General features: G+C 40.3%; 1 protein-coding gene across 2 annotated transcripts in view; it reads left to right on the top strand.

Annotated features, from left to right (window-relative positions):
• The window catches only part of SORD (sorbitol dehydrogenase), a 279,871-nt gene extending 255,179 nt beyond the window's left edge, over positions 1 to 24,692 (top strand). For both annotated transcript variants that reach the window (XM_053717573.1, XM_053717574.1), the window contains one exon: positions 24,120 to 24,692. In XM_053717573.1, coding sequence (XP_053573548.1) covers positions 24,120 to 24,285 — 166 coding nt within the window. In that variant the 3' untranslated portion in view covers positions 24,286 to 24,692. The remainder of the gene's footprint in view (positions 1 to 24,119) is intronic.
• The last annotated feature ends 704 nt before the right edge of the window (positions 24,693 to 25,396 follow it).

Below are 25,396 nucleotides of genomic sequence, written 5' to 3'. Positions count from 1 at the left end.
CTATCTTACGGCTAGATTTAGAGTTCTGCGGCCAAAGGGGTGCGTTAGCTACGCGTGTATTTTTTCCCTCGCACCTTTTAAATACCGCTGGTATTTAGAGTTCTCTGAAGGGCTGCGTTAGGCTCCAAAAAGGGAGCGTATAGCATAATTTACCGCCACTTCAACTCTAAATACCAGCGGTGCTTACGGACGCAGCCAGCTTCAAAAACGTGCTCATGCACGATTCTCCCATAGGAAACAATGGGGCAGTTTGAGCTGAAAAAAAACCTAACACCTGCAAAAAAGCAGCGTTCAGCTCCTAACGCAGCCCCATTGTTTCCTATGGGGAAACACTTCCTAAGTCTGCACCTAACACCCTAACATGTACCCCGAGTCTAAACACCACTAACCTTACACTTATTAACCCCAATCTGCCGACCCCGCTATCGCTGACCCCTGCATATTATTTTTAACCCCTAATCTGCTGCGTTATCCCTATGTACCCCTAATCTGCTGCCCCTAACACTGCCGACCCCTATATTATATTTATTAACCCCTAATCTGCTGCCCCCAACGTCGCCGCCACCTACCTACAATTTTTAACCACTAATCTGCCGACCGGACCTCACCGCTACTATAATAAAGTTATTAACCCCTAATCCGCCTCACTCCCGCCTCAAAAACCCTATAATAAATAGTATTAACCCCTAATCTGCCCTCCCTAACATCGCTGACACCTAACTTCAAGTATTAATCCCTAATCTGCCGACCGGACCTCGCCGCTACTCTAATAAATGTATTAACCCCTAAAGCTAAGTCTAACCCTAACACCCCCCTAAATTAAATATAATTTAAATCTAACTAAATAAAATAAATCTTATTAAATAAATTATTCCTATTTAAAGCTAAATACTTACCTGTAAAATAAACCCTAATATAGCTACAATATAAATAATAATTATATTGTAGCTATTTTAGGATTTATATTTATTTTACAGGCAACTTTGTATTTATTTTAACCAGGTACAATAGCTATTAAATAGTTAATAACTATTTAATAGTTACCTAGTTAAAATAATTTCAAAATTACCTGTAAAATAAATCCTAACCTAAGTTACAATTAAACCTAACACTACACTATCAATAAATTAATTAAATAAACTATCTACAATTATCTACAATTAAATCAACTAAACTAAATTACAAAAAAAAACTAAATTACAAAAAAAAAAACAAATTACAAAAAATAAAAAAAGATTACAAGAATTTTAAACTAATTACACCTACTCTAAGCCCCCTAAAAAAATAACAAAGCCCCCCAACATAAAAAAATGCCCTACCCTATTCTAAAATAAAAAGAAAACAGCTCTTTTGCCTTACCAGCCCTTAAAAGGGCCTTTTGCGGGGCATGCCCCAAAGTAAACAGCTCTTTTGCCTGTAAAAAAAAAACATACAATACCCCCCCCAACATTACAACCCACCACCCACATACCCCTAATCTAACCCAAACACCCCTTAAATAAACCTAACACTAAGCCCCTGAAGATCTCCCTACCTTGTCTTCACCACGCCGGGTATCACTGATCCGTCCGGAAGAGGGTCTGAAGTCTTCATCCTATCCGGCAAGAAGAGCTCCTCCAGAGGGTCCAAAGTCTTCATCCTATCCGTGCAGAAGAGGACATCCGGACTGGCAGACATCTTCATCCAGGCGGCATCTTCTATCTTCTTCCATCCGGCGCGGAGCGGGTCCATCTTCAAGCAGCCGACGCGGAGCCATCCTTCTTCACCGACGGACTAACGACGAATGAAGGTTCCTTTAAGGGACGTCATCCAAGATAGCGTCCCTCGAATTCCGATTGGCTGATAGGATTCTATTAGCCAATCAGAATTAAGTTAGGAAAAATCAGATTGGCTGATTGAATCAGCCAATCAGATTCAAGTTCAATCCGATTGGCTGATCCAATCAGCCAATCAGATTGTGCTCGCATTCTATTGGCTGTTCCGATCAGACAATAGAATGCGTGCTCAATCTGATTGGCTGATTGGATTAGCCAATCGGATTGAACTTGAATCTGATTGGCTGATTCAATCAGCCAATCAGATTTTTCCTACCTTAATTCCGATTGGCTGATAGAATCCTATCAGCCAATCGGAATTCGAGGGACGCCATCTTGGATGACGTCCCTTAAAGGAACCTTCATTCGTCGGGAGTCGCCGGAAGAAGTAGATGGATCCGCGTCGGCTGCTTCAAGATGGTCCCGCTCCACGCCGGATGGAAGAAGATAGAAGATGCCGCTTGGATGAAGATGTTTGCCGGTCCGGATGTCCTCTTCTTGCCGGATAGGAGGAAGACTTTGGACCCTCTTCTGGACCTCTTCTTGCCGGATAGGAGGAAAACTTCAGAGCCTCTTCTGGACGGATCGGTGATACCCGGCGTGGTGAAGATAAGGTAGGAAGATCTTCAGGGGCTTAGTGTTAGGTTTTTTAAGGGGTGTTTGGGTTAGATTAGGGATATGTGGGTGGTGGGTTGTAATGTTGGGGGGGTATTGTATGTTTATTTAAATGCAAAAGAGCTGTTTTCTTTGGGGCATGCCCCGCAAAAGGCCCTTTTAAGGGCTGGTAAGGTAAAAGAGCTGTTAACTTTTTATTTTAGAATAGGGTAGGGCATTTTTTTATTTTGGGGGGCTTTGTTATTTTTTTAGGGGGCTTAGAGTAGGTGTAATTAGTTTAAAATTCTTGTAATCTTTTTTTTATTTTTTGTAATTTAGCGGGGGTTTTTTTGTAGTTTAGTTTATTTAATTGTAGATAATTGTAGGTAGTTTATTTAATTAATTTAATGATAGTGTAGTGTTAGGTTTAATTGTAACTTAGGTTAGGATTTATTTTACAGGTAATTTTGTAATTATTTAACTAGGTAGCTATTAAATAGTTATTAACTATTTAATAGCTATTGTACCTGGTTAAAATAAATACAAAGTTGCCTGTAAAATAAATATAAATCCTAAAATAGCTACAATATAATTATTAGTTATATTGTAGCTATATTAGGGTTTATTTTACAGGTAAGTATTTAGCTTTAAATAGGAATAATTTATTTAATAAGAATTATTTTATTTTGTTAGAATAAAATTATATTTACCTTAGGGGGGTGTTAGGGTTAGGGTTATACTTAGCTTTAGGGGTTAATACATTTATTAGAGTAGCGGCGAGGTCCGGTCGGCAGATTAGGGGTTAATACTTGAAGTTAGGTGTCGGCGATGTTAGGGAGGGCAGATTAGGGATTAATACAATTTATTATAGGGTTTTTGAGGCAGGAGTGAGGTGGATTAGGGGTTAATACATTTATTATAGTAGCGGTGAGGTCCGGTCGGCAGATTAGGGGTTAATAATTGTAGGTAGGTAGCGGCGACGTTGGGGGGGGGGGCAGATTAAGGGGTAATAAATATTATGTAGGGGTCGGCAATGTTAGGGGCAGCAGATTAGGGGTACATAGGGATAACGTAGGTTGCAGCGGTGTGCGGTCGGCAGATTAGGGGTTAAAAAAATTAAATAGAGTGGCGGCGATGTGGGGGGGCCTCGGTTTAGGGGTACATAGGTAGTTTATGGGTGTTAGTGTACTTTAGAGCACAGTAGTTAAGAGCTTTATGAACCGGCGTTAGCCCAGAAAGCTCTTAACTCCTGGCTTTTTCCTGCGGCTGGAGTCTTGTCGTTAGATTTCTAACGCTCACTTCAGCCAAGACTCTAAATACCAGCGTTAGAAAGATCCCATTGAAAAGATAGGATACGCAATTGGCGTAGGGGGATCTGCGGTATGGAAAAGTCGCGGCTGGAAAGTGAGCGTTAGACCCTTTCCTGACTGACTCTAAATACCAGCGGGCAGTAAAAACCAGCGTTAGGACCCCCTAAAGCTGGTTTGGACGGCTAACGCAGAACTCTAAATCTAGGCGTTAGGTTTTATTTTTATTTCACAGCTAAGTTTGTATTTATTTTAACTAGGTAGACTAGTTAGTAAATAGTTATTAACTATTTACTAGCTACGTAGTTAAAATAAAAACAAATTTACCTGTAAAATAAAACCTAACCTGAGTTACACTAACACCTAACATTACAATAAAATTAAATAGTGTAGGCTAGAGTTTTTATTTTATTTTGGGGGGGCTTTTTTATTTTGATAGGGCTATTAGATTAGGAGTAATTCATTTTTCTCTTGTAAGGTGTATCCAGTCCACGGATCATCCATTACTTGTGGGATATTCTCATTCCCAACAGGAAGTTGCAAGAGGACACCCACAGCAGAGCTGTAATATAGCTCCTCCCCTAACTGTCATAGCCAGTCATTCTCTTGCAACTCTCAACAAGCAAGGACGTTGTAGGAGAGAGTGGTTAAATATAGCTAGTTTATTTTCTTCAATCAAAAGTTTGTTATTTTTAAATAGTACCGGAGTTATGCTTTTTTATCTCAGGCAGTAAATAGAAGAAGAATCTGCCTGAGGTTTCTATGATCTTAGCAGGTTGTAACTAAGATCCATTGCTATTCTCACATATGTCTGAAGGGATTACACAGATGAGGTAACTTCAGCGAGAGAATGGCGTGCAGTTTATTCTGCTATCAGGTATGTGCAGTTATAACTTTTTCTAGAGATGAAAAACACTAGAAAATGCTGCTGATACCGGATTAATGTAAGTTAAGCCTGAATACAGTGATTTAATAACGACTGGTATCATGCTTACTCCCAGGGGTAATACCCTTATGATATTTACAATATAAAACGTTTGCTGGCATGTTTAATTGTTTTTATATATGCTTTGGTGATAAAACTTTATTGGGGCCTAGTTTTTTCCACATGGCTGGCTTAAATTTTGACTAGAAACTATTTCCACTGTTGTAGTATAAAAGTTACAGTTGGTGCAGTTAAAATTACAAACTGTGACATCCAGCTTCCCTCAAAGGCCCTCTGAATGCTATAGGACATCTCTAAAGGGCCCAAAGGCTTTCCAAAGTTGTTTATTGGGGAAGGTAGGGCCACAGCTTGCTGTGGCAGTTGGTTGTGACTGTTAAAAAACGTCTATTTCGTTTTTTTGATCCGTTTTTTTAACTAAGGGGTTAATCATCCATTTGCAAGTTGGTGCAATGCTCTGTTAGCCTATTATACACACTGTAAAAATTTCGTTTGATTTACTGCATTTTTTCACTGTTTTTCAAATTCTGACAAAATTTGTTTCTCTTAAAGGCACAGTACCATTTTTTATATTTGCTTGTTAACTTGATTTAAAGTGTTTTCCAAGCTTGCTAGTCTCATTGCTATTCAACAAGGTTTTATCCTACAGCCCCTTGCATGCATTGCTCCTGTCACTGCTGCTGCGGCATACTGGTTTGAGTCTCTGGAAGAGGCTTTACAGGTAGCGACTCCATTGGATGACATACTTGGCAAACAGAGCACTTAAGCTAGCCAATTCTTTTATTCTGATGCCATTGTTCATTTGACTAAACTAACGGCTAAGAATTCTGGTTTTCCTATACAGGCGCGCAGAGCGCTATGGCTTAGATCATGGTCAGCTGACGTGACTTCAAAATCTAAGCTACTTAACATTCCCTTCAAGGGGCAGACCCTATTCGGGCCTGGTTGAAGGAGATTATTGCTGATATCACTGGAGGAAAAGGTCATGCCCTTCCTCAGGACAGGTCCAAATCTAGGGCCAAACAGTCTAATTTTCGTGCCTTTCAAAACTTCAAGGCAGGTGCGGCATCAACTTCCTCTAATAATAAACAAGAGGGAACTTTTGCTCAATCCAAGACGGTCTGGAGACCAAACCTGACATGGAAAAAAGGTAAGCAGGTAAAAAAGCCTGCTGCTGCCTCTAAGACAGCATGAAGGAACGGCCCCCTATCTGGGAACGGATCTAGTAGGGGGCAGACTTTCACTCTTTGCCCAGGCGTGGGCAAGAGATGTTCAGGATCCCTGGGCGTTGGAAATTATATCCCAGGGATATCTTCTGGACTTCAAAGCTTCCCCCCCAAAAGGGAGATTTCACTTTTCACAATTATCTGCACACCAGATAAAGAGAGAGGCATTCTTACACTGTGTACGAGTCCTCCTAGTTATGGGAGTGATCCATCCAGTTCCAAAGGAGGAACAGGGACAGGGTTTTTACTCAAATCTGTTTGTGGTTCCCAAAAAAGAGGGAACCTTCAGACCAATTTTGGATCTAAAGATCTTAAACAAATTCCTCAAAGTTCCGTCGTTCAAGATGGAAACTATTCGTACCATCCTACCACTGATCCAGGAGGGTCAATATATGACTACAGTGGATCTAAAGGATGCTTATCTTCACATTCCGATACACAAAGATCATCATCGGTTTCTCAGGTTTGCCTTTTAAGACAGGCATTACCAGTTGTAGCTCTTCCCTTGGGATTAGCTACAGCCCCAAGAATCTTTACAAAGGTTCTAGGGTCACTTATGGCGGTCCTAAGGCCGTGGGGCATAGCAGTAGCCCCTTATTTAGACGACATCCTGATACAGGCGTCAAACTTACAAATTGCCAAGTCTCATACGGACGTAGTACTGGCATTTCTGTGGTCGCATGGGTGGAAAGTGAACGAGGAAAAGAGTTCTCTATCCCCACTCACAAGAGTTTCCTTTCTAGGGACTCTGATAGATTCTGTAGAAATGAAAATTCACCTGACGGAGTCCAGGTTATCAAAGCTTCTAAATTCCTGCCGGATTCTTCATTCCATTCCGCGCCCTTCGGTGGTTCAGTGTATGGAAGTAATCGGCTTAATGGTAGCGGCAATGGACATCGTGCCGTTTGCACGCTTACATCTCAGACCGCTGCAACTATGCATGCTCAGTCAGTGGAGCGGGGATTACACAGATTTGTCCCCTCAACTGAATCTGGACCAAGAGACCAGGGATTCTCTTCTCTGGTGGCTGTCTCGGCTCCATCTGTCCAAAGGTATGACCTTTCGCAGGCCAGATTGGACAATTGTTACGACAGATGCCAGCCTTCTAGGTTGGGGTGCAGTCTGGAACTCCCTGAAGGCTCAGGGATCGTGGACTCAGGAGGAGTCTCTCCTTCCATTTAATATTCTGGAACTAAGAGCGATATTCAAGGCTCTTCAGGCTTGGCCTCAGTTAGCAACTCTGAGGTACATAAGATTTCAGTCGGACAACATCACGACTGTAGCTTACATCAACCATCAAGGGGGAACGAGAAGTTCCCTAGAGATGTTAGAAGTTTAAAAAATAATTCGCTGGGCAGAGATTCACTCTTGCCACCTATCAGCTATCCATATCCCAGGTGTAGAGCACTGGGAGGCGGATTTTCTAAGTCGTCAGACTTTTCATCCGGGAGAGTGGGAACTCCATCCGGAGGCATTTACACAACTGATTCATCATTGGGGCAAACCAGAACTGGATCTCATGGCGTCTCGCCAGAACGCCAAGCTTCCGTGTTACGGATCCAGGTCCAGGGATCACAAGGCGACACTGATAGATGCTCTAGCAGCGCCCTCGTCTTTCAACCTGGCTTATGTGTTTCCACCGTTTCCTCTGCTCCCTCGACTGATTGCCAAGATCAAGCAGGAGAGAGCATTGGTGATTCTGATAGCACCTGCGTGGCCACGCAGGACCTGGTATGCAGATCTAGTAGACATGTCATCCTTTCCACCATGGTCTCTGCCTCTGAAACAGGACCTTCTACTTCAGGGTCCTTTCAACCATCCAAATCTAATTTCTCTGAGGCTGACTGCCTGGAGATTGAACGCTTGATTTTATCAAAGCATGGCTTCTCCGAGTCAGTTATTGATACCTTAAGCCTGTCACCAGGAAAATTTACCATAAGGTATGGCGTAGATATCTTTATTGGTGTGAATCCAAGGGTTACTCATGGAGTAAGGTCAGGATTGCTAGGATATTATCTTTTCTCCAAGAAGGTTTGGAAAAAGGATTGTCAGCTAGTTAAGCGTCTGGCAGATGTTCCAGACGTTCAGGCATTTTGTCAGGCTTTAGTTAGAATCAAGCCTGTGTTTAAACCTGTTGCTCCACCATGGAGCTTAAACTTGGTTCTTAAGGTTCTTCAAGGAGTTCCGTTTGAACCTCTCCATTCCATAGATATCAAGCTTTTATCTTGGAAAGTTCTTTTTTTGGTAGCTATTTCCTCGGCTCGTAGAGTCTCTGAGCTATCTGCCTTACAATGTGATTCTCCTTATCTGATTTTTCATACGGATAAGGTAGTCCTGCGTACCAAACCTGGGTTCTTACCTAAGGTGGTATCTAACAAGAATATCAATCAAGAGATTGTTGTTCCATCCTTGTGTTACACAATTTGGACGTGCTCCGTGCTTTAAAGTTTTACTTACAAGCTACTAAAGATTTTCGTCAAACATCTGCTTTGTTTGTTGTCTACTCTGGACAGAGGAGAGGTCAAAAGTCTTTGGCAACCTCTTTTTCTTTTTGACTAAGAAGCTTAATCCACTTAGCCTATGAGACTGCTGGGCAGCAACCTCCTGAAAGGATTACAGCTCATTCCACTAGAGCTGTGGCTTCCAGTTGGGCCTTTAAAAATGAGGCTTCTTTTGATCAGATTTGCAAGGCGACGACTTGGTCTTCGCTTCATATTTTTTCAAAATTTTACAAATTTGATACTTTTGCTTCTTTGGAGGCTATATTTGGGAGAAAGGTTTTACGGGCAGTGGTTCCTTCCATTTAAGTTCCTGCCTTGTCCCTCCCTTCATCCGTGTACTTTAGCTTTGGTATTGGTATCCCACAAGTAATGGATGATCCGTGGACTGGATACACCTTACAAGAGAAAACACAATTTATGCTTACCTGATAAATTTATTTCTCTTGTGGTGTATCCAGTCCACGGCCCGCCCTGTCATTTTAAGGCAGGTAATTTTTAAATTTAAACTACAGTAACCACTGCACCCTATGGTTCCTCCTTTCTCGGCTTGTTTTCGGTCGAATGACTGGCTATGACAGTTAGGGGAGGAGCTATATTACAGCTCTGCTGTGGGTGTCCTCTTGCAACTTCCTGTTGGGAATGAGAATATCCCACAAGTAATGGATGATCCGTGGACTGGATACACCACAAGAGAAATAAATTTATCAGGTAAGCATAAATTGTGTTTTTTATTTTTGATAATTTCTTTTTTTATTTTGTGTAATTTAGAGTTTATTATTTTTTGTAATTTAGATAAATGTATTTTTTTTTTATTTATTTAATTTTATTGTAATGTTAGGTGTAACTCAGGTTAGGTTTTATTTTACATGTAAATTTGTCTTTATTTTAACTAGGTAGCTAGTAAATAGTTAATAACTATTTACTAACTAGTCTACCTAGTTAAAATAAATACAAACTTAGCTGTGAAATAAAAATAAAAACTAAGAGAGATACATTATAACTATTAGTTATATTGTAGCTAGCTTAGGGTTTATTTTACAGGTATTTAGTTTTAAATAGGAATTATTTAGTTATTAATAGTAGGTTTTATTTAGATTTATTTTAATTATGTTAAAGTTAGGGGTGTTAGGGTTAGGGTTACGTTAGGGTTAGATTTAGGGTTAGGTTTAGGGGTTAATATATTTATTTAATGTTAGTGATGTGGGAGGCCAGAGGTTTAGGGGTTAATAACTTTAGTATAGTGGCGGCGGTGACGTTGGAGGCGGCAGATTAGGGGTTAATAAATTATGTAGGTGGCGGCGACATTGGGGGCGGCAGATTAGGGGTTAATAAATTTATGTAGGTGGCGGCGACATTGGGGGCGGCAGATTAGGGGTTAATAAATTTAATGTAGGTGTCGGCGATGTTGGGGGCGGCAGATTAGGGGTGTTTAGACATACATTTTCTTTCCTAATAGACATTAATGGGGCTGCGTTACGGAGCTTTACGCTGCGTCACTGCAGGTGTTAGGCTTTTTTTTAGCCGGCTCTCCCCATTGATGTCTATGGGGAAATCGTGCACGAGCACGTCAAAGCAGCGCTGGTATTTGTGTGCGGTATGGAGCTCAACACTGCCATATTGCCCAGAAACGCAGGTTTTTTTTGCAAACTTGTAATAGCAGCGCAAGTTATTAGCGAGCCACTCATAACGCAAAACTCGTAATCTGGCTGTATATTAGGTAAATGCATAGTGACTGTATAAATAATGTAGACACCGACACTACAATAATAAGCATTTGTAATATATATATATATATATATATATATATAATGTACAAACTGATACTTTAAATAATTTAGCATTTAGCCCTATATATCGAAAGGAAGTGTATGAATAAGTGTTATTTTGTACAGGATTTATATAACTGCTTATTATTTCAGTGTCTACATTATTGATACAGTAACAACGCTACTTATTAACTGGATGTCTGTTTTACTAAAAATGTTGTTTAGAAAGAAATATACTTAAAGTAGATAATTTGAAGAGCAGCAATATGGGATTTATTTAGGACAGTAGTTCGTCCAAATAGGGTGTTGCTCTACCTGTAGTTTATTATATATAAAATATTTTTGATATATTTAGGACAGTAGTCCATAAAAATACAGTATTGCTGCACCTGTAGTTTAAATATTTATATAAAAGCAGAGTTACAAAATAGGTTGTTTCTACATCTGTATCTTAAAAAATAATTACACTGCCCTCTGGGCAGGCTTATCGACTAGTAGGTAATAAAGGGATTATCTATCTTTTTTAAACAACAAAAATTCTGGGTGATACTCTGTAACAGATGAGGATTCTCAGGCCCAAAGGCAATCATTCAACCCCATCTGGCCAAATGAGATAAGCCCAGGTACCACATCAAGGTCTCTTCCAAAACCTGAGTCCCTAAACAGCCACACAATGCAAGCTTTCAATCCAACAAACTGGGAACAAGTGAAGGGTGCACAGGCTTATGTAATCACCCTAGACATATACAAAACACGGAAGGGGACTGCACTCTCAGACCGGACCGGGTACATATGACCCTGCAACATGCACAGCTCAGTCCTGGAATAGATCCAAGCAGAGCAAGAAGCCTGCCAAGACTAAGTCCGCATGAAGGGGCGGCCCACGGTCCTATTTTAGATCGTGTAGGGGGCAGTCTGTTGCTCTTTCAGAGGCTTGGTTCAGGGACGTGCAGGATCCTTGGGTCCTGAAGGTCATAGCTCAGGGTTGCAAGATAGTTTTCAAATCTCATCCACTCATGAGCAGATTCATCCTCTCAACCTGTCTTCAAGACTAGGGAAGAGGGAAGCCTTTCTGGAGTGCATAAGTGATCTGTCCTCCTTTGGAGTTATTGTCCCAGTGCCTATCATAGAGAGAGGTTTGGGATACTATTCAAAGATTTTCGTGGTCCCAAAGAAGGAGGGATCTTTCCGTCCAGTTCTGGACCTAAAGTGCTTAAACAAATTTCTATAGGTCCCCTCGTCAAGATGGAGACAATAAGGTCTATCCTTCCCTTAATTCGGGAAGGGCAGTTTCTGACCACTATAGATCTGAAGGAGGCATTCCTTTACCTTCCAATCCACAGGGAACACTTCCAGATCCTCAGGTTTAGGTTCCTGGACCAGCACTTACAGTTCATTGCACTTCCCTTTGGTCCAGCTACTGCTCCAAGAATTTTACGAAGGTTCTAGGGGCTCTTCTAGCAGTCGCCAGAACCCAAGCACCAGGGGGGAATTCCTGGGCATGATATTAGATTCCATAGACTTGAGAAGTTGCAAACTAGCTTCAACATGTCTTGCCCTCCCGACCTTCTTAAGGCCATCTGTGGCTCAGTGTATGGAGGTGATTGGTCTCATGGTGTCCGTCATGTACATCGTTCTCTTTGCCAGGTTCCACCTCAGGCCGTAGCAACTGTGCATACCGAGGCAGTGGAACGGCAATCATTTGGATCTGTCTCAACAGATTTCTCTGGACAACCGGTCGAGAGAATCACTCTCTTGGTGGCTCTGTCTGGATCACCAGTTCCGAGGGACATTCTTTTTAAAATAATCCTGAGGGACTGTTACTACGGACGCAGTCTGTCAGGATGGGGAGCTGTTTGGGGCGCCAAGAAGGCGCAGGGCCTGTGGACACAGGAGGAGAGAGCTCCCTCCTGTTCAACATTATAGACCTTCGGGCAATATTCAATGCTCTGAAGGTTTGGCCCCTACTGGGTCGTCCCAATTTATCTGATTCCAATCAGACATTATATCCTCAGTGGCTTACATCAACCATCAGGAGGGAACAAGAAGCTTCTTGGCATTGAAGGAAGTGTCTCGGATTCTGGGGTGGGCGGAGACCCACAACTGTTCACTGTCAGCGATCCACATTCTGACAGGTAGGGAATGCCAGAGATAGATCTCATCACTGTAGGGTGAGACCGGCACCGGGTAATGCCTTCCTAGGCTCTGATGCAAGGTGGTTAAGCTGGCGACCTCTAGCTCCACAATATAAAGTAATCAGAAAGTCCACAGCACCAGGTAAGAAAAAGTATCTTCTTTATTAAATGGTTAAAAGCATACAAAACAGGTAGATAGATCTCATGGCGTCCCGTCAATACCTAACTACCCAGATATGGGTCGAGGTCCAGGGGTCCTCAGGCAGAGCTAATAGATGTATTAGCGGTGCCTTGGAGGTTCAATCTAATTTCTTTTTTCCTGCCATTACCACTCCTTCCTTGAGTGGTGGCTCAAATCTTTCAGGAGCAGGCGTCAGTGATACTGATTGCACCATCGTGGCCGCGAAGGATATGGTTCGTGGATCTAGTGGGGATGTCATCATCTCCTTCTTTAGTGGTTACCTTGTCGCTGGGATATGCTGGAACAAGGCCCCTTCATTCGTCAAACTCTAGATTCTCTGAGGCTGACTGTGTGGAGATTGAATGCTTAGTCTTAGCCAAGAGAGGGTTTTCTGAGAGTGTTATCGATACTCTCATTCAAGCTCATAAGCCGGTTACTTGTCGCATCTTTCAAAAGGTGTGGAGGGCGTGGTTTGTCCTGGCACAAAGAAAAGGTTGCCGGGATTCCTTCATTTCTCCAGGTTGGACTGGAGAAGGGCCTCTCAGCTAGTTCCTTGAAGGGACAGATTTTGGCCCTGTCTGTTTGTTATCTATTCTGGGAAGCGTAGGGGTCAGAGGGCCTCTTTGACTTCCTTATCTTTTTGGTTGAGGACTATCATCTGCTTAGCATATGAGTCAGCGGGTCTTAAGCCTCCTCAGAGGATTACTGCTCATTCTCCAAGAGCAGTGGTTTCCTCTTGGGCCTTCATAAATGAGGCCTCTATGGATAAGATTTGTAAGACGTGCTACCTAGTCCTCCTTACATACTGAGGTTTATTATCTATAGCTATCACTTTGCCTATATAAATTATTTTTTATTACGGAGCATATTTTCTGATTACTTAAAAGACAGGGTTTGCTTCATAGTGTATTGAGTGTATTGATTATATAGAAGGCAGCCTATATTTATTTAAGCATCTAAGCAGCCGTCACTGTTAGTTTTATACAACTTCATAGTGTATGTGTGTATATATATATATATATATATATATATATATATATATATTTGTGTGTGTGTGTGTGTGTGTGTGTGCATTTTTTTTGTTCATTCTTCTATTCTTCCCATTGTTACTGTTTATAGATTTTACTGTTATTGGATTTCAAGTTTTTTTCTTATGTCTACCCTTTAGATAATTCCAGATTACATATGTATTTTTCATCACTTTGAACTCATTGTAGAATGTAAAAAGGTGCCAGAAAAGGTTGTTGTTTTTTTCGCTTGAATCATAGGGGTTGATCTTGATACTTTAGAAAAAGTTATCAAATGATTTTTCTAAACAAATCCCCATAGACTTTAATGATTTCTGTTGCTAATCATTAGATACGTTTTTTTAAAGGATTGTGATCAGCCCCATATTGAGTATATTGAGTTCAATAGTTTTTAATTTATATATAACAAAGAAATATATCAAAAGTACATCTACAAAACTTCCAAAACAATGATGTACCACTTTCTTACTGCTTAGAATGTGGGAGAACTTTTTTCACAAGTGAGGAATGTTCTCTTTGATACCAAGCAGGATTTATTCTAATTCATTATCTTTTGAGTAAGTGATATTTAAAGGAAAGCCTAGAGACATCATCAACAAAGGTTGCAAGCAATGGAAGAGAGAGGTTAATATTGAATTCATATCCCTTGTCAATCTCATAGACCGGGGTAAAAAACACTGTATGTTGACATCAGGAATAAGTATGTTATAAACTAAGATTTCCTTCTTAATATGAGGCGAGTCCACGGCTTCATTCATTACTTGTGGGAATACAGAATCTGGCCACCAGGAGGGGCAAAGACCCCCCAGCCAAAAGCTTAAATACCTCCCCCACTTCCCTCATATCCCAGTCTTTCTTTGCCTTTCATCACAGGAGTTTGGCAGAGAAGTGTCAGAAGATACGTAGTAGTTCCTTATGGAGGGTAGTACCCTTCGGGATGGGACTGGAGTTTTAAGTAGTCTTGTTAGCCTCTCAGTGAGAGCATTGACAAATGTTAGGGTCTGGAGATGCAGGGAGAGTCTTTCTGCGAACCCATCCAGACTCGTATTAACAGCTCCTAAGCAATCAGTGTTGACGAGTTTCACTGCCTGCTTCTATCACTCAAGTCCATGTCAGGAGCGATGCTACAAGCCTGTCAAACTTGAGAGACTGTGTGCCTGTTCCATGGCAGAGATTCCGGTAAGATAGTTTCATTTTTATACACATATGATAATGCAAGAAGACAGGGTCACAGTGTGACACCTTTTATCTGTATGGAATCAAGGGTTAATATCTCCAGAAGGGGATTATTGAAGAGGAGGGATTTACCGCATAATTTACTTTATTATGTTTTATGCTGCAAAATGTGTGAGATGAGGCTCAGGCAGCTGTTGGAACGTACAGGTTTTTACTTTCGTTTTTGGTTAGCTGCGTAGCCTGTTAGGTTTTGCACGCTTTTTCCTGTAGCAGGGGCGGTCCTGCATGGCGTACCACGTGACCGGGTGTGGTCACACTGATTTCCTCTTTCCTGACTGTGCGGTTTACCGGAGATGAAGCGGTTTCTCTGTGGGGCCTGGGCCATAGGAGGTGGTGAGTGCCCCAGTGATTGGGGGTATAAAGGTGCCATTTATCTTTTTCTATAGTCCACCTTACAAGCGCAAGCTATGGAGGACTTTGATACATTGGAGGGTACTTCCTCTTTACCTAAATCTAATAACTGTCTATATTGTGAGGAGGCTACAGTATATCCGCCTGCTCAATTATGTTCCACATGCCTTGATAAAGTCATTTTATATAAGAAAGCAAATATGTTTATTACCACTGAGCCATCCACCTCTGAGGGGTCTCCGTCCCGTGAGGTGCGTTCCCTGCTGTCATCTCCTATTACACATGCAGCTTCCTATTGCACTGCTAATCCTGCTTCTGGAGGGGCCCTCTTACCGCCAGTCTTTACTAAACAGCTAAAAAAAACGGCAATGTCTGCGGCCTTCAGTGCTTTACCTCGCACAGCTAAGTGCAAGCAAAAGTTCAAATATTGCTGTCCTTCCCATTGGTCATCTACTAACTTATTGGATTTATCTGATACAAGATTATCTGATGATGACACCTCTGATACTTCAGAGGATGCTCTTTCTGGGTCGGAATCTGCTGCCTCTAAGCCTCCAGCTGAAGAGGAACCAGACTTTAGATTTAGGATTGAACACTTACGCTTTTTGTTAAAGGAAGTTTTGGCTACTTTAGAGGTTCCAGAACCAAAATTACCTGAGGAACCTTGTATTCCTAAACTAGATAAGGTCTACGAGGACAGGGTTGTACCACAGACTTACCCGGTTCCCGTAAAGATGGCAAATATTAAGAATGAATGGGAAAGACTCGGTTCTTCCTTTTCCCCTTCTTCCTTTAAGAAATTATTCCCGTTTCCGGACTCTCAATTAGAGTTGTGGGGTTCCGTCCCTAAGGTGGATGGCGCTATTTCCAAGCTTGCTAAACACACTACTATCCCGCTTGAGGATAGTTCCTTGTTCAAAGAGCCAATGGATAAAAAGCTTAAAATTCTGTTGCAAAAGATGTTTCAGCACACGGGATATTTATTTCAACCGGCAGCAGCGGTTGCTGCGATGGCTGGAGCCGCCACCTATTGGTGCGACTCTTTATCTGAGTTGATCGAGGTGGAAGGTCCCTTTGACACGATTCAGGAAAGAATTAAGGCCTTGAGGTGGCTAATTCTTTTATTTGTGATGCAAATAATAATATTCGCCTGAATGCCAAGGCGTCAGGTTTTTCAGTACTAGCAAGTAGGGCACTCTGGCTGAAGTCTTGGTTGGCGGACATGACTTCAAAATCTAGACTTCTTTTCCTGCCATTTAAGGGGATGATTCTTTTTTAGTCCAGGCCTGGTGCCTTTTTACCACAGGACAAACCTAAGGGACAAGGTCCTAATTTTCATCCCTTTCGTTCGAATAAACCCCAACGGCAGCAGCCCTCCGCAAAGCCTGATCAACCCAAGTGAACTTGGAGACCGACTCAGTCTTGAAATAAATCCAAGCAGAACAAGAAGCCCGCCAAGTCAAAGTCGGCATGATGGGGTGGCCCCCGATCCATCTCTGGACTGTGTGGGGGCAGACTATCTCTCTTTTTGAAGGCTTGGCTGGGGGACGTGCAAGACCCTTGGGTCCTGGAGGTCATTGCTCAGGGGTACAGGATAGGTTTCAGATCTCATCCACCCAGAGGCAGATTCCTCTTGTCAAACCTGTCTTCAAGGCCAGAAAAAATGAGAGGCCTTTCTAGTAATTGCACTAGTACCTCTAGCAGAAAGAGGTCTGGGATACTACTCAAACCTTTTTGTGGTCCCAAAGAAGGAGGGGACTTTTCGCCCTATTCTGGACCTAAAGTGCTTAAACAAGTTCCTGTCGGTCCTATCGTTCAAGATGAAGATGATAAAGTCCATTCTGCCCTTAGATCAGGAAGGACAGTTCATAACTACGATAGACTTGAAGGATGCTTACCTTCACGTTCCAATCCACAGAGAACACTACAAGTTCCTGAGATTTGTCTTCCTGGACCAACACTTCCAGTTTTTTGCACTTCCATTTGGGCTAGCTACTGCCTCAAGCGTCTTTACGAAGGTTCTGGGGGCTCTGCTCGCTGTGGCGAGAGCCAGAGGGATAGCAGTGTCACCATACTTAGATGGCATCCTGGTTCAGGCACCATCCTGTCGACTAGCAGAGGAACATTCAAATGCTCTTCTATTTCTTCTTCAATCTCATGGATGGAAAAGAGTTCTCTTGTTCCCAGTACCAGGGTGGAATTCCTGGGTACGATAATAGACTCCATATCCATGAGGATATTTCTTACAGACCAGAGACATTACAAGCTAACTTCCAATTGTCTTGCACTACAGACCTCCTTAAAGGGACAGTCAACACCAGTTGTTGTTTTAAAAGATAGATAATCCCTTAATTACCAATTCCCCAGTTTTGCATAACCAACACAGTTATAATTATACACTTTTTATCTCTGTATTTACCTTGTATCTAAGCCTCAGCAGACTGCCCCCTTATTTCAGTTCTTTTGACAGACTTGCATTTTAGCCAATCAGAGCTGTCTCCATGGTAAATTCACGTGCATGATCTCAATGTTATCTATATGAAACACGTGAACTTATGCCCTCTAGTGGTGAAAAACTATCAAAATGCATTTAGATTAGAGGCGGCCTTCAAGGTCTAAGAAATTAGCATATGAACCTCCTAGGTTTAGCTTTCAACTAAGAATACCATGAGAACAAAGCAAAATTGGTGATAAAAGTAAATTGGAAAGTTGTTTAAAATTACATGACCTATTTGAAACATGAAAGTTTTTTTTGGACTTGACTGTCCCTTTAAGGTTGTCTGTGGCCCGGTGTATGGAGGTAATTGGACTCATGGTGTCCAGCATAGACATCATTCCATTTGCCAGATTCCATCTCAGACCTCTTCAGCTGTGCATGCTGAGCCAATGGAAACGGCGACTACTTGGATCTGTCACATTAGATTTCTCTGGACAACCGGTTGAGAGAATCGCTCTCTTGGTGGCTCTGATCAGATCATCTGTCCCAAGGGACATTTTTCTTGAGACCATCCTGGGAGATTGTGACTACGGACACAAGTCTATCAGGATGGGGAGCTGTTTGGGGTGCCAGAAAGGCACAGGGCCTGTGGACTCAAGAGGAATGTCTCCTCCTGATCAATACTTTGGAACTTCGTCCCAGTTTATCAGATTCCAATCGGACAACATAACCTTGGTGGCTTACATCAACCATCAGGGGGGAACGAGGAGCTCCCTAGCAATGAGTGAAGTATCTCGGATTCTGGAATGGGCGGAGGCCCACAACTGCTCGCTGTCAGCGATCCACATTCCGGGTGTGGACAACTGGGAAGCGGATTTCCTCAGCAGACAATCTTTTCATCCGGGGGAATGGTCTCTCCATCCCAAGGTTTTTGTGGATTTGCAACAGGTGGGGGACACCGGAGATAGATCTCATGGCATCCCGACTCAATACCAAGCTACCCAGATACGGGTCGCAGTCCAGGGATACTCAGGCAGATCTGATAGATGCATTAGGAGTGCCTTGGAGGTTCAGTCTAGTTTACATTTTTACGCCGTTAACTCTTCTCCCTCGTGTAGTGGCCCGCATCAAGCAGGAGCAAGCTTGAGCAATACTAATTGCTCCATTGTGGCCGCGAAGGATGTGGTTCGAGGACCTGGTGGGGATGTCTTCATCTCCTCCATGGAGGTTACCTTGTCGCAAGGATCTGCTGGTACAGGGTCCTTTTGTTCATCAAAATCTAGATTCTCTGAGGCTGACTGCGTGGAGATTGAACGCTTAGTCTTAACCAAGAGAGGTTTTACTGAGAGAGTGATTGATACTCTCATTCAAGCTAGAAAGCCGGTTTTCTCGTCGCATCTATCATAAGGTGTGGAGGACCTACTTATTCTGGTGTGAAGAGCGTGAATTCCCCTGGCATAAGGTCAGGGTTTCCAGGATTCTTTCTTTTCTCCAGGGTGGTCTGGAGAAGGGCCTTTCTGCTAGTTCCCTAAAGGGACAGATTTCGGCTCTATCTGTGTTATTGCACAAGAGGCTCGCTGAACTTCCTGATGTACAGTCTTTTGTTCAGGCTCTCTCAAGAATCAGGCCTGTGTTTAGACCTACCGCTCCTCCTTGGAGTTTAAATGTAGTTCTTTAAGTTTTGCAGAGGGCTCCGTTTGAGCCTATGCATTCGATTGACATTAAGTTACTGTCTTGGAAGGTTCTTTTTCTACTGGCTATTGCTTCGGCACGCAGAGTCTCTGATATGGTGGCCTTGCAATGTGACCCTCCTTACCTAGTTTTTCATGCTGATAAGACTGTTCTTCGTACTGGGTTGGGTTTTCTTCCTAAGGTCGTTTCTGATCGTAACATCAATCAAGAAATTTTGGTTCCTTCTTTGTGTCCTATCCTTCTTCATCAAAGGAACGGTTACTTCATAATTTGGATGTGGTTCAGGCTTTGAAATTCTATCTTCCAGCTATGAAGGATTTTAGACAGACTTCTTCCTTGTTTGTTGTCTATTCTGGGAAGCGTAGAGGACAGAAGGCCTCTTCCACTTCCTTATATTTTTGGTTGAGGAGTATTATTCGCTTAGCATATGAAACAGCGGGTCATAAGCCTCCTCAGAGGTTTACAGCTCATTCAACTAGAGCTGTGGGTTCATCTTGGGCCTTCAAGAATGAGGCCTCTATGGAGCAGATTTGTAGGGCGGCTACCTGGTCCGCCTTACATACCTTTTCAAAATTTTACAAATTTGACGTTTTTGCTTCGGCTGAAGCAGCTTTTGGGAGAAAGGTTTTGCAGGCTGTGGTGCCCTCAGAATAAGGGTCCGCCTCTCTTTTACCCTCCGTTTTCATTCAGTGTCCTCTAGAGCTTGGGTATATGTTTCCCACAAGTAATGAATGAAGCTCTGGGCTCTCCTCATATTAAGAAGGAAAACATAAATTAGGCTTACCAGATAATTTAATTTCCTTCTGTATGAGGAGAGTCCACGGCCCCCGCCCGTTTTTCTCTGATTTGCGGACCTACATTTTTGTTTATTTTTCTGGCACCCTTTATACCCTGATATTTCTCCTACTGTTCCTTGTTCCCTTGGCAGAATGACTGGGGGATGAGGGGAGTGGGGGAGGTATTTAAGCCTTTGGCTGGGGTGTCTTTGCCTCCTCCTGGTGGCCAGGTTCTGTATTCCCACAAGTAATGAATGAAGCCGTGGACTCTCCTCATACAGAAGGTAATGAAATAATCTGGTAAGCATAATTTATGTTTTACTGAAAGTTCTAATATTGAGCAAAATAGTTTTTTTTAATATCCAGAAATATGAGGAAAACTTCACAAAAAGGTATACCAAATTGAACATTTGATAGTAGCCAAATATCAAGAAGACCAACAGTAAGACCATAAATGTAAGCAAAATCATAACTTAATAATTACGATGCATTAGCCAGATTATTATTATTATTATGCATAATAAATAAAATAGAATTATTCAATAAACAGTATATTAAAAAAAAAAAAAATTGTTACTTGGCAAGCAATTATGTTTGACTGTTCTAGTTCTAGAAAGCAATATCAATATTTGCTTGTTGTGTGATATTAATAAGGTTATATAGGTATTTGTACATCAAAAATACTAATGGATGTAAAAACAAAAAATGATGAAAAAATGAATATTCTCATATCAAGATACAGCATCCAAAAGGACTTTCCAGAATTATCACTTAACTGCCTAAAAAGACAGGACTTGATAAAGAAATTCTGTGCCAGTTAGAATAACACTAAATATCATCATTCTAATAGTTATAAGGGTTGAGCTAAATTTACAGATTGTACTTCTTTGAGTGAAGGTGCAGAAAATCGAACTTTTAGTCTGTATAATGAAGCCTTTTGTTTTAAATTGACTAGAATAGGCATACTCTTGTATTATTCTTCATGTACAGTGATTGATTACCGATTCATATTATACTGTTGACATTTTTTATTTAATTTTATGATCGAGGAGAAGCCCATCAGATAACTAATCAGAAGATTAAGAACTTGCATAACATTTGGACTTAAGGATTACATTAGATATGCTTATATCTATTTACAATACTGTATTAATGTATTTTTCCTTTATTTTATATATTGTAATCTTCATAAGCACTAATCCCTCTAATTTATTTGAGCAGTGTGTGCAAAAATGTTGGGCTGTGCAACTTTTGGCTAAGTAACAAAAATATTTAATCTCGAGTATAATCAAACATGAAAATTCATTAAAGGTAAAAATCAAACAAATCCTTTTTACCAAACTATAAATAATAAGAGGTGCAACCCTATAGAAACTCGGTCACGAATGCACATCTTATTTAAGGGTCTACCAGGTAGATCAAATCTTACAAGGCAGCAGGTTTAACATTTACAGTTTAAATAATGTTACAATCCAGTATATGAAGATCTCCATAGAATCCCATAGTCACCATCTTGTTTTCAGATCAGGCCAAAATTAAAATGGTTCTTTAACAAACAATAGAAATAAATATTGCTAAAAACAATACTTGTGACATAGCGATAGGAAAAGGGTGCAAGTCTGCCCATAAAAAATGCATTTAGATGGTTTAGCAGTTGTGCAGTTGGAATTGGATTACAATACGTTATTATGATAGTCGCAATTGTGCGATCCTCTTTAAAACCGAATTTAAAAACACCACTACTGTTAGTGATAATCTTACATGTGTGACTTACAATCAAATATTAAAAACTAAAAACACGCCATTTGTAGATGTTGGGACCCTGACGTGACTGTTGATGTATGCCTTCATGCCAAGATACCTATGGCTATCATATAATTAATCAGGGTTGAGGGTGGATTTGGATTACAATAGGTTAATGTTACACATGTAAATGAGTAATTCCCTTGCACAGTAAACAGAGGGGTTACTTAAATAGACCTCTACTGCTACTGTAACCTGAAAGAGAAAGTCTACACCAGAATTTTTATTGTTTAAAAAGATAGATAATACCTTTATTACCCATTCCCTAGTTTTGCATAACCAACACAGTTTTATAAATACACTTTTTCACCTCTGTGATTACCTTGTATCTAAGCCTCTGCAAACTGCCCCCTTATTTCATTTTTTTTAACAGACATCCGATTTAGCCAATCAGAGCTGACTCACTGGAACTCCATGTATGTGAGCACAGTGTTATCTATATGACACACATAAAACTAACACCCTCTAGTGGTTAAAAACAGTCAAAATGCCCTGAGAGAAGAGGCGGCCTTCAGGGGCTTAGACATTTGAATATCAACCTCCTAGGTTTAGCTTTCAACTAAGAATACCAAGAGAACAAACAAAATTGGTGATAAAAGTAAATTGGAAAATTGTTTAAAATTACATTTTCTATCTGAATCATGAAAGTTTATTTTGGACTAAACTGTCCCTTTAAGAGGTTTCAATGGGTTATTATATCAGAAAGTTTTGAGTGACCTCCCAGTTTCTATTTCAAAAACAGGCACTTAACACTCATAAAGGTCTTTTTGAGAGCTTTTCAGTTGAAAACGTGTTTGTGGTTGCAGGCTTTTAATAGACTGAGGACGGGGGAGACCCCGAAAACGTTAATTCATTAAACAGCAGTTTATAAGTATACGGACAGTGCCTTCTTTGTGGCTTTTTATATATATATATATATATATATATATATATATATATATATATATATATATATATATATATATATATATATATATAAAATTATTATTTTTTTGTACCAGAGTGTGCACCAGTGTATTCCCCATCTTCTTTATCCTTCCATTTTTCTATTGTAGTATTTAAAATTGGAAATTTGAGCTATTATTGTTCATTATCTTGTATAACTATGAATGCATTCACAATTATTTAAATAAACAATTTCAGGGCGAAAAAAAATTTACATTCAGGTGGCGATACATAGATTATGTATTAGGCATGGATTTTTTATTATCTAATAGTGTTATTTTTTATTGCAATTACTTTGGAGATTTTTGTTCTGTGAATGTGCTCACCCTTTCTTATTATTATCATATTAAGAAAGGAGTCTAGCATAAAACATAAACATTCAAATGAAAGACTGTTTTTTTGTCATAGGGTATATTGATATATTTAAAATTGCAGATCCACTAGTTCCATGGTAACTGTATTCCTGAAATTAGTGAATTTAAAACTTTGCTAATGCCTGCTTATAAAACTAATAATGTGTTAAAATAGATATGGGAAGTACAAAAGGATTGTGGAATAGATCATTTGGCTGGAAAAAAATAACCCCCTAAAAAAATCAACCATGTTTTAATCCTAGCTAATAAACTTATGTGCATTACAAAACTAGGAGGAGCCAAAACAACTCTCTAAAAATAATTTAAGGAGAGCAGGAAGTAGACAAGGGCAGCTTGTGGGAAAGCTCACAAAACATTATATTTTAGAGCACTCCCAGAAGAAAGCTAATAGGCTGGCTAGCTACCTTCCTATTCTTTGCGAGTAATGGCAAATGCCCTGTCAAGTCCCAGCCAAGGTACAATCCAGACGCGCTCTGGTTCTGAGAACACTGGACAGGTTTTTGCAGTCAGTTCCCTAGAATTGCAGAGGGGATTGTGTAGAGCTTGTACGCATTTGCACCATACAACCATTTGTAAAATACTTTGCTGTGCATTTATGCAGTATTTCCTACTGTGCATCTGAAATTGCAAATCAGGCTGTGAGCAATTTTCTGCTGTGAACTCTCTAAAAGATAGAGCTGGTAATGACTGGCTTAGTTTGTAACAATAGTAACAACATTTTCATCTTGTCCATAAAATGTTTCCTAAACCTGTCAAATTTACAAATAGTGTACATGTTTTCCCATTTAAAAAAAAAAAAAGATAATTATCCAAGTGTGTTTAGTCTATTGTGTGCAATATAGATCCTGTTTTTTAATTAAGTACACATTTTCCTAAAATAGATTGAAGTATGATCTGGATTCATTATATGGCATATTGATAAAGTTACTGATTTACTTGAAATCTGTCCAGCAGAGCAAATTTGTGGTGCATTTATTAGTGGCTAAATTCTGTTTTTGCTTTTGTTGTAGGTGGCCCATGGCTATATCCATGCTGTCTTCCAAAAGAGTCAATGTGGCCCCATTGGTCACTCACCGTTTCCCTCTAGAGAAGGCTCTTGATGCATTTGAAACAACAAAAAAAGGCCTGGGTGTCAAAGTAATGCTTAAGTGTGATAAAAATGATCAAAACCCATGATATAGAATTAATATTGTCAAATAAACATATGAATATGAATTAATGTTGACCTTAAACTGCAGTTTTATCTTTAATATTCTTAATTTCTGGCATAATTCTGGACTAATAATAATAATAATAAACATCTAAATAGCAATTGATGAATTTATTGTTGCTGGAAAAAAATCTTATTTGAAATAAGAGAAAAAAAAATGTATAAATTGATTATCATGTTGAATTAAAAGTTTGAGGCAGTTGTCAGTTAAAAAATAACTTACAATCTAACAAATATGAACAAGGTTTGTTTAAAATGATAGTACTATATATTTCACCAATTAAAAGTAAAGCACTGCATGATAATGTATACTTCAATAAACATTACATTTAGCATAAATTGTTTATATCAAATAAAATTGGCATAATGTTGATATTCTGGCTTTTGTTTTTTTGTTTAGGAATTACTAGCGTATATGTAAACTTATCATTTTCAGTATAATGTTTCACCTACCCAAATACAGTGTTTACTTCATGATCTACTTTATATTCAGAGGCATAAAAAAAATAACAATTTGTCAGGTGTCAGTCAGTACAATCACGGAATACGGCACTTTATAAGAACATTTAGCAATTGAAGAATCAATGTTGTCATGCACAGCAGCAGGTCACTTACTTTTATTCATTATCTGCTACTATTTGCAATACTAGTAACTAGGGATGGATTACAATCAGGATGAGAAACAACTACCTAATTCTGTCAGCAGTGTTGATACAGATTAGGATCAGTATGCAGAGAAAACTATGGAGTGAAGACTAGTACAGATCCCGTATTTTACAGTATATCATACAGTAATGTGATGTCACATGAAACAGTAAACTGGTGATGATTAATGCAGCACAGTAGTCAAATGTGGTCTAAAGTTCATAAACGTAAATTCAGCAGAAGCTAATCAGAGTCCAGGAAGCAGTGATCAGTAACTTGCCAATGTCAAGTAACTTCTTGGGAAGAGTCACAGCAGAGGTCAGAAAGCAATAGTCAGCTAGCCCACGTAAAACACATTAGTAACAATAAGAAACTAGTACCGGTATCCACAAAGCAGAAAACAAGGCCAAGCACACAAAGGGTCACTAGATG

Source organism: Bombina bombina, chromosome 6 (genome assembly GCF_027579735.1).
Source record: "Bombina bombina isolate aBomBom1 chromosome 6, aBomBom1.pri, whole genome shotgun sequence".
In the NCBI taxonomy this organism is placed as follows: Eukaryota; Metazoa; Chordata; class Amphibia; order Anura; family Bombinatoridae; genus Bombina; species Bombina bombina.
Note: the sequence above shows the minus strand (reverse complement) of the source record. Positions and strands in the feature narration are given on the sequence as shown.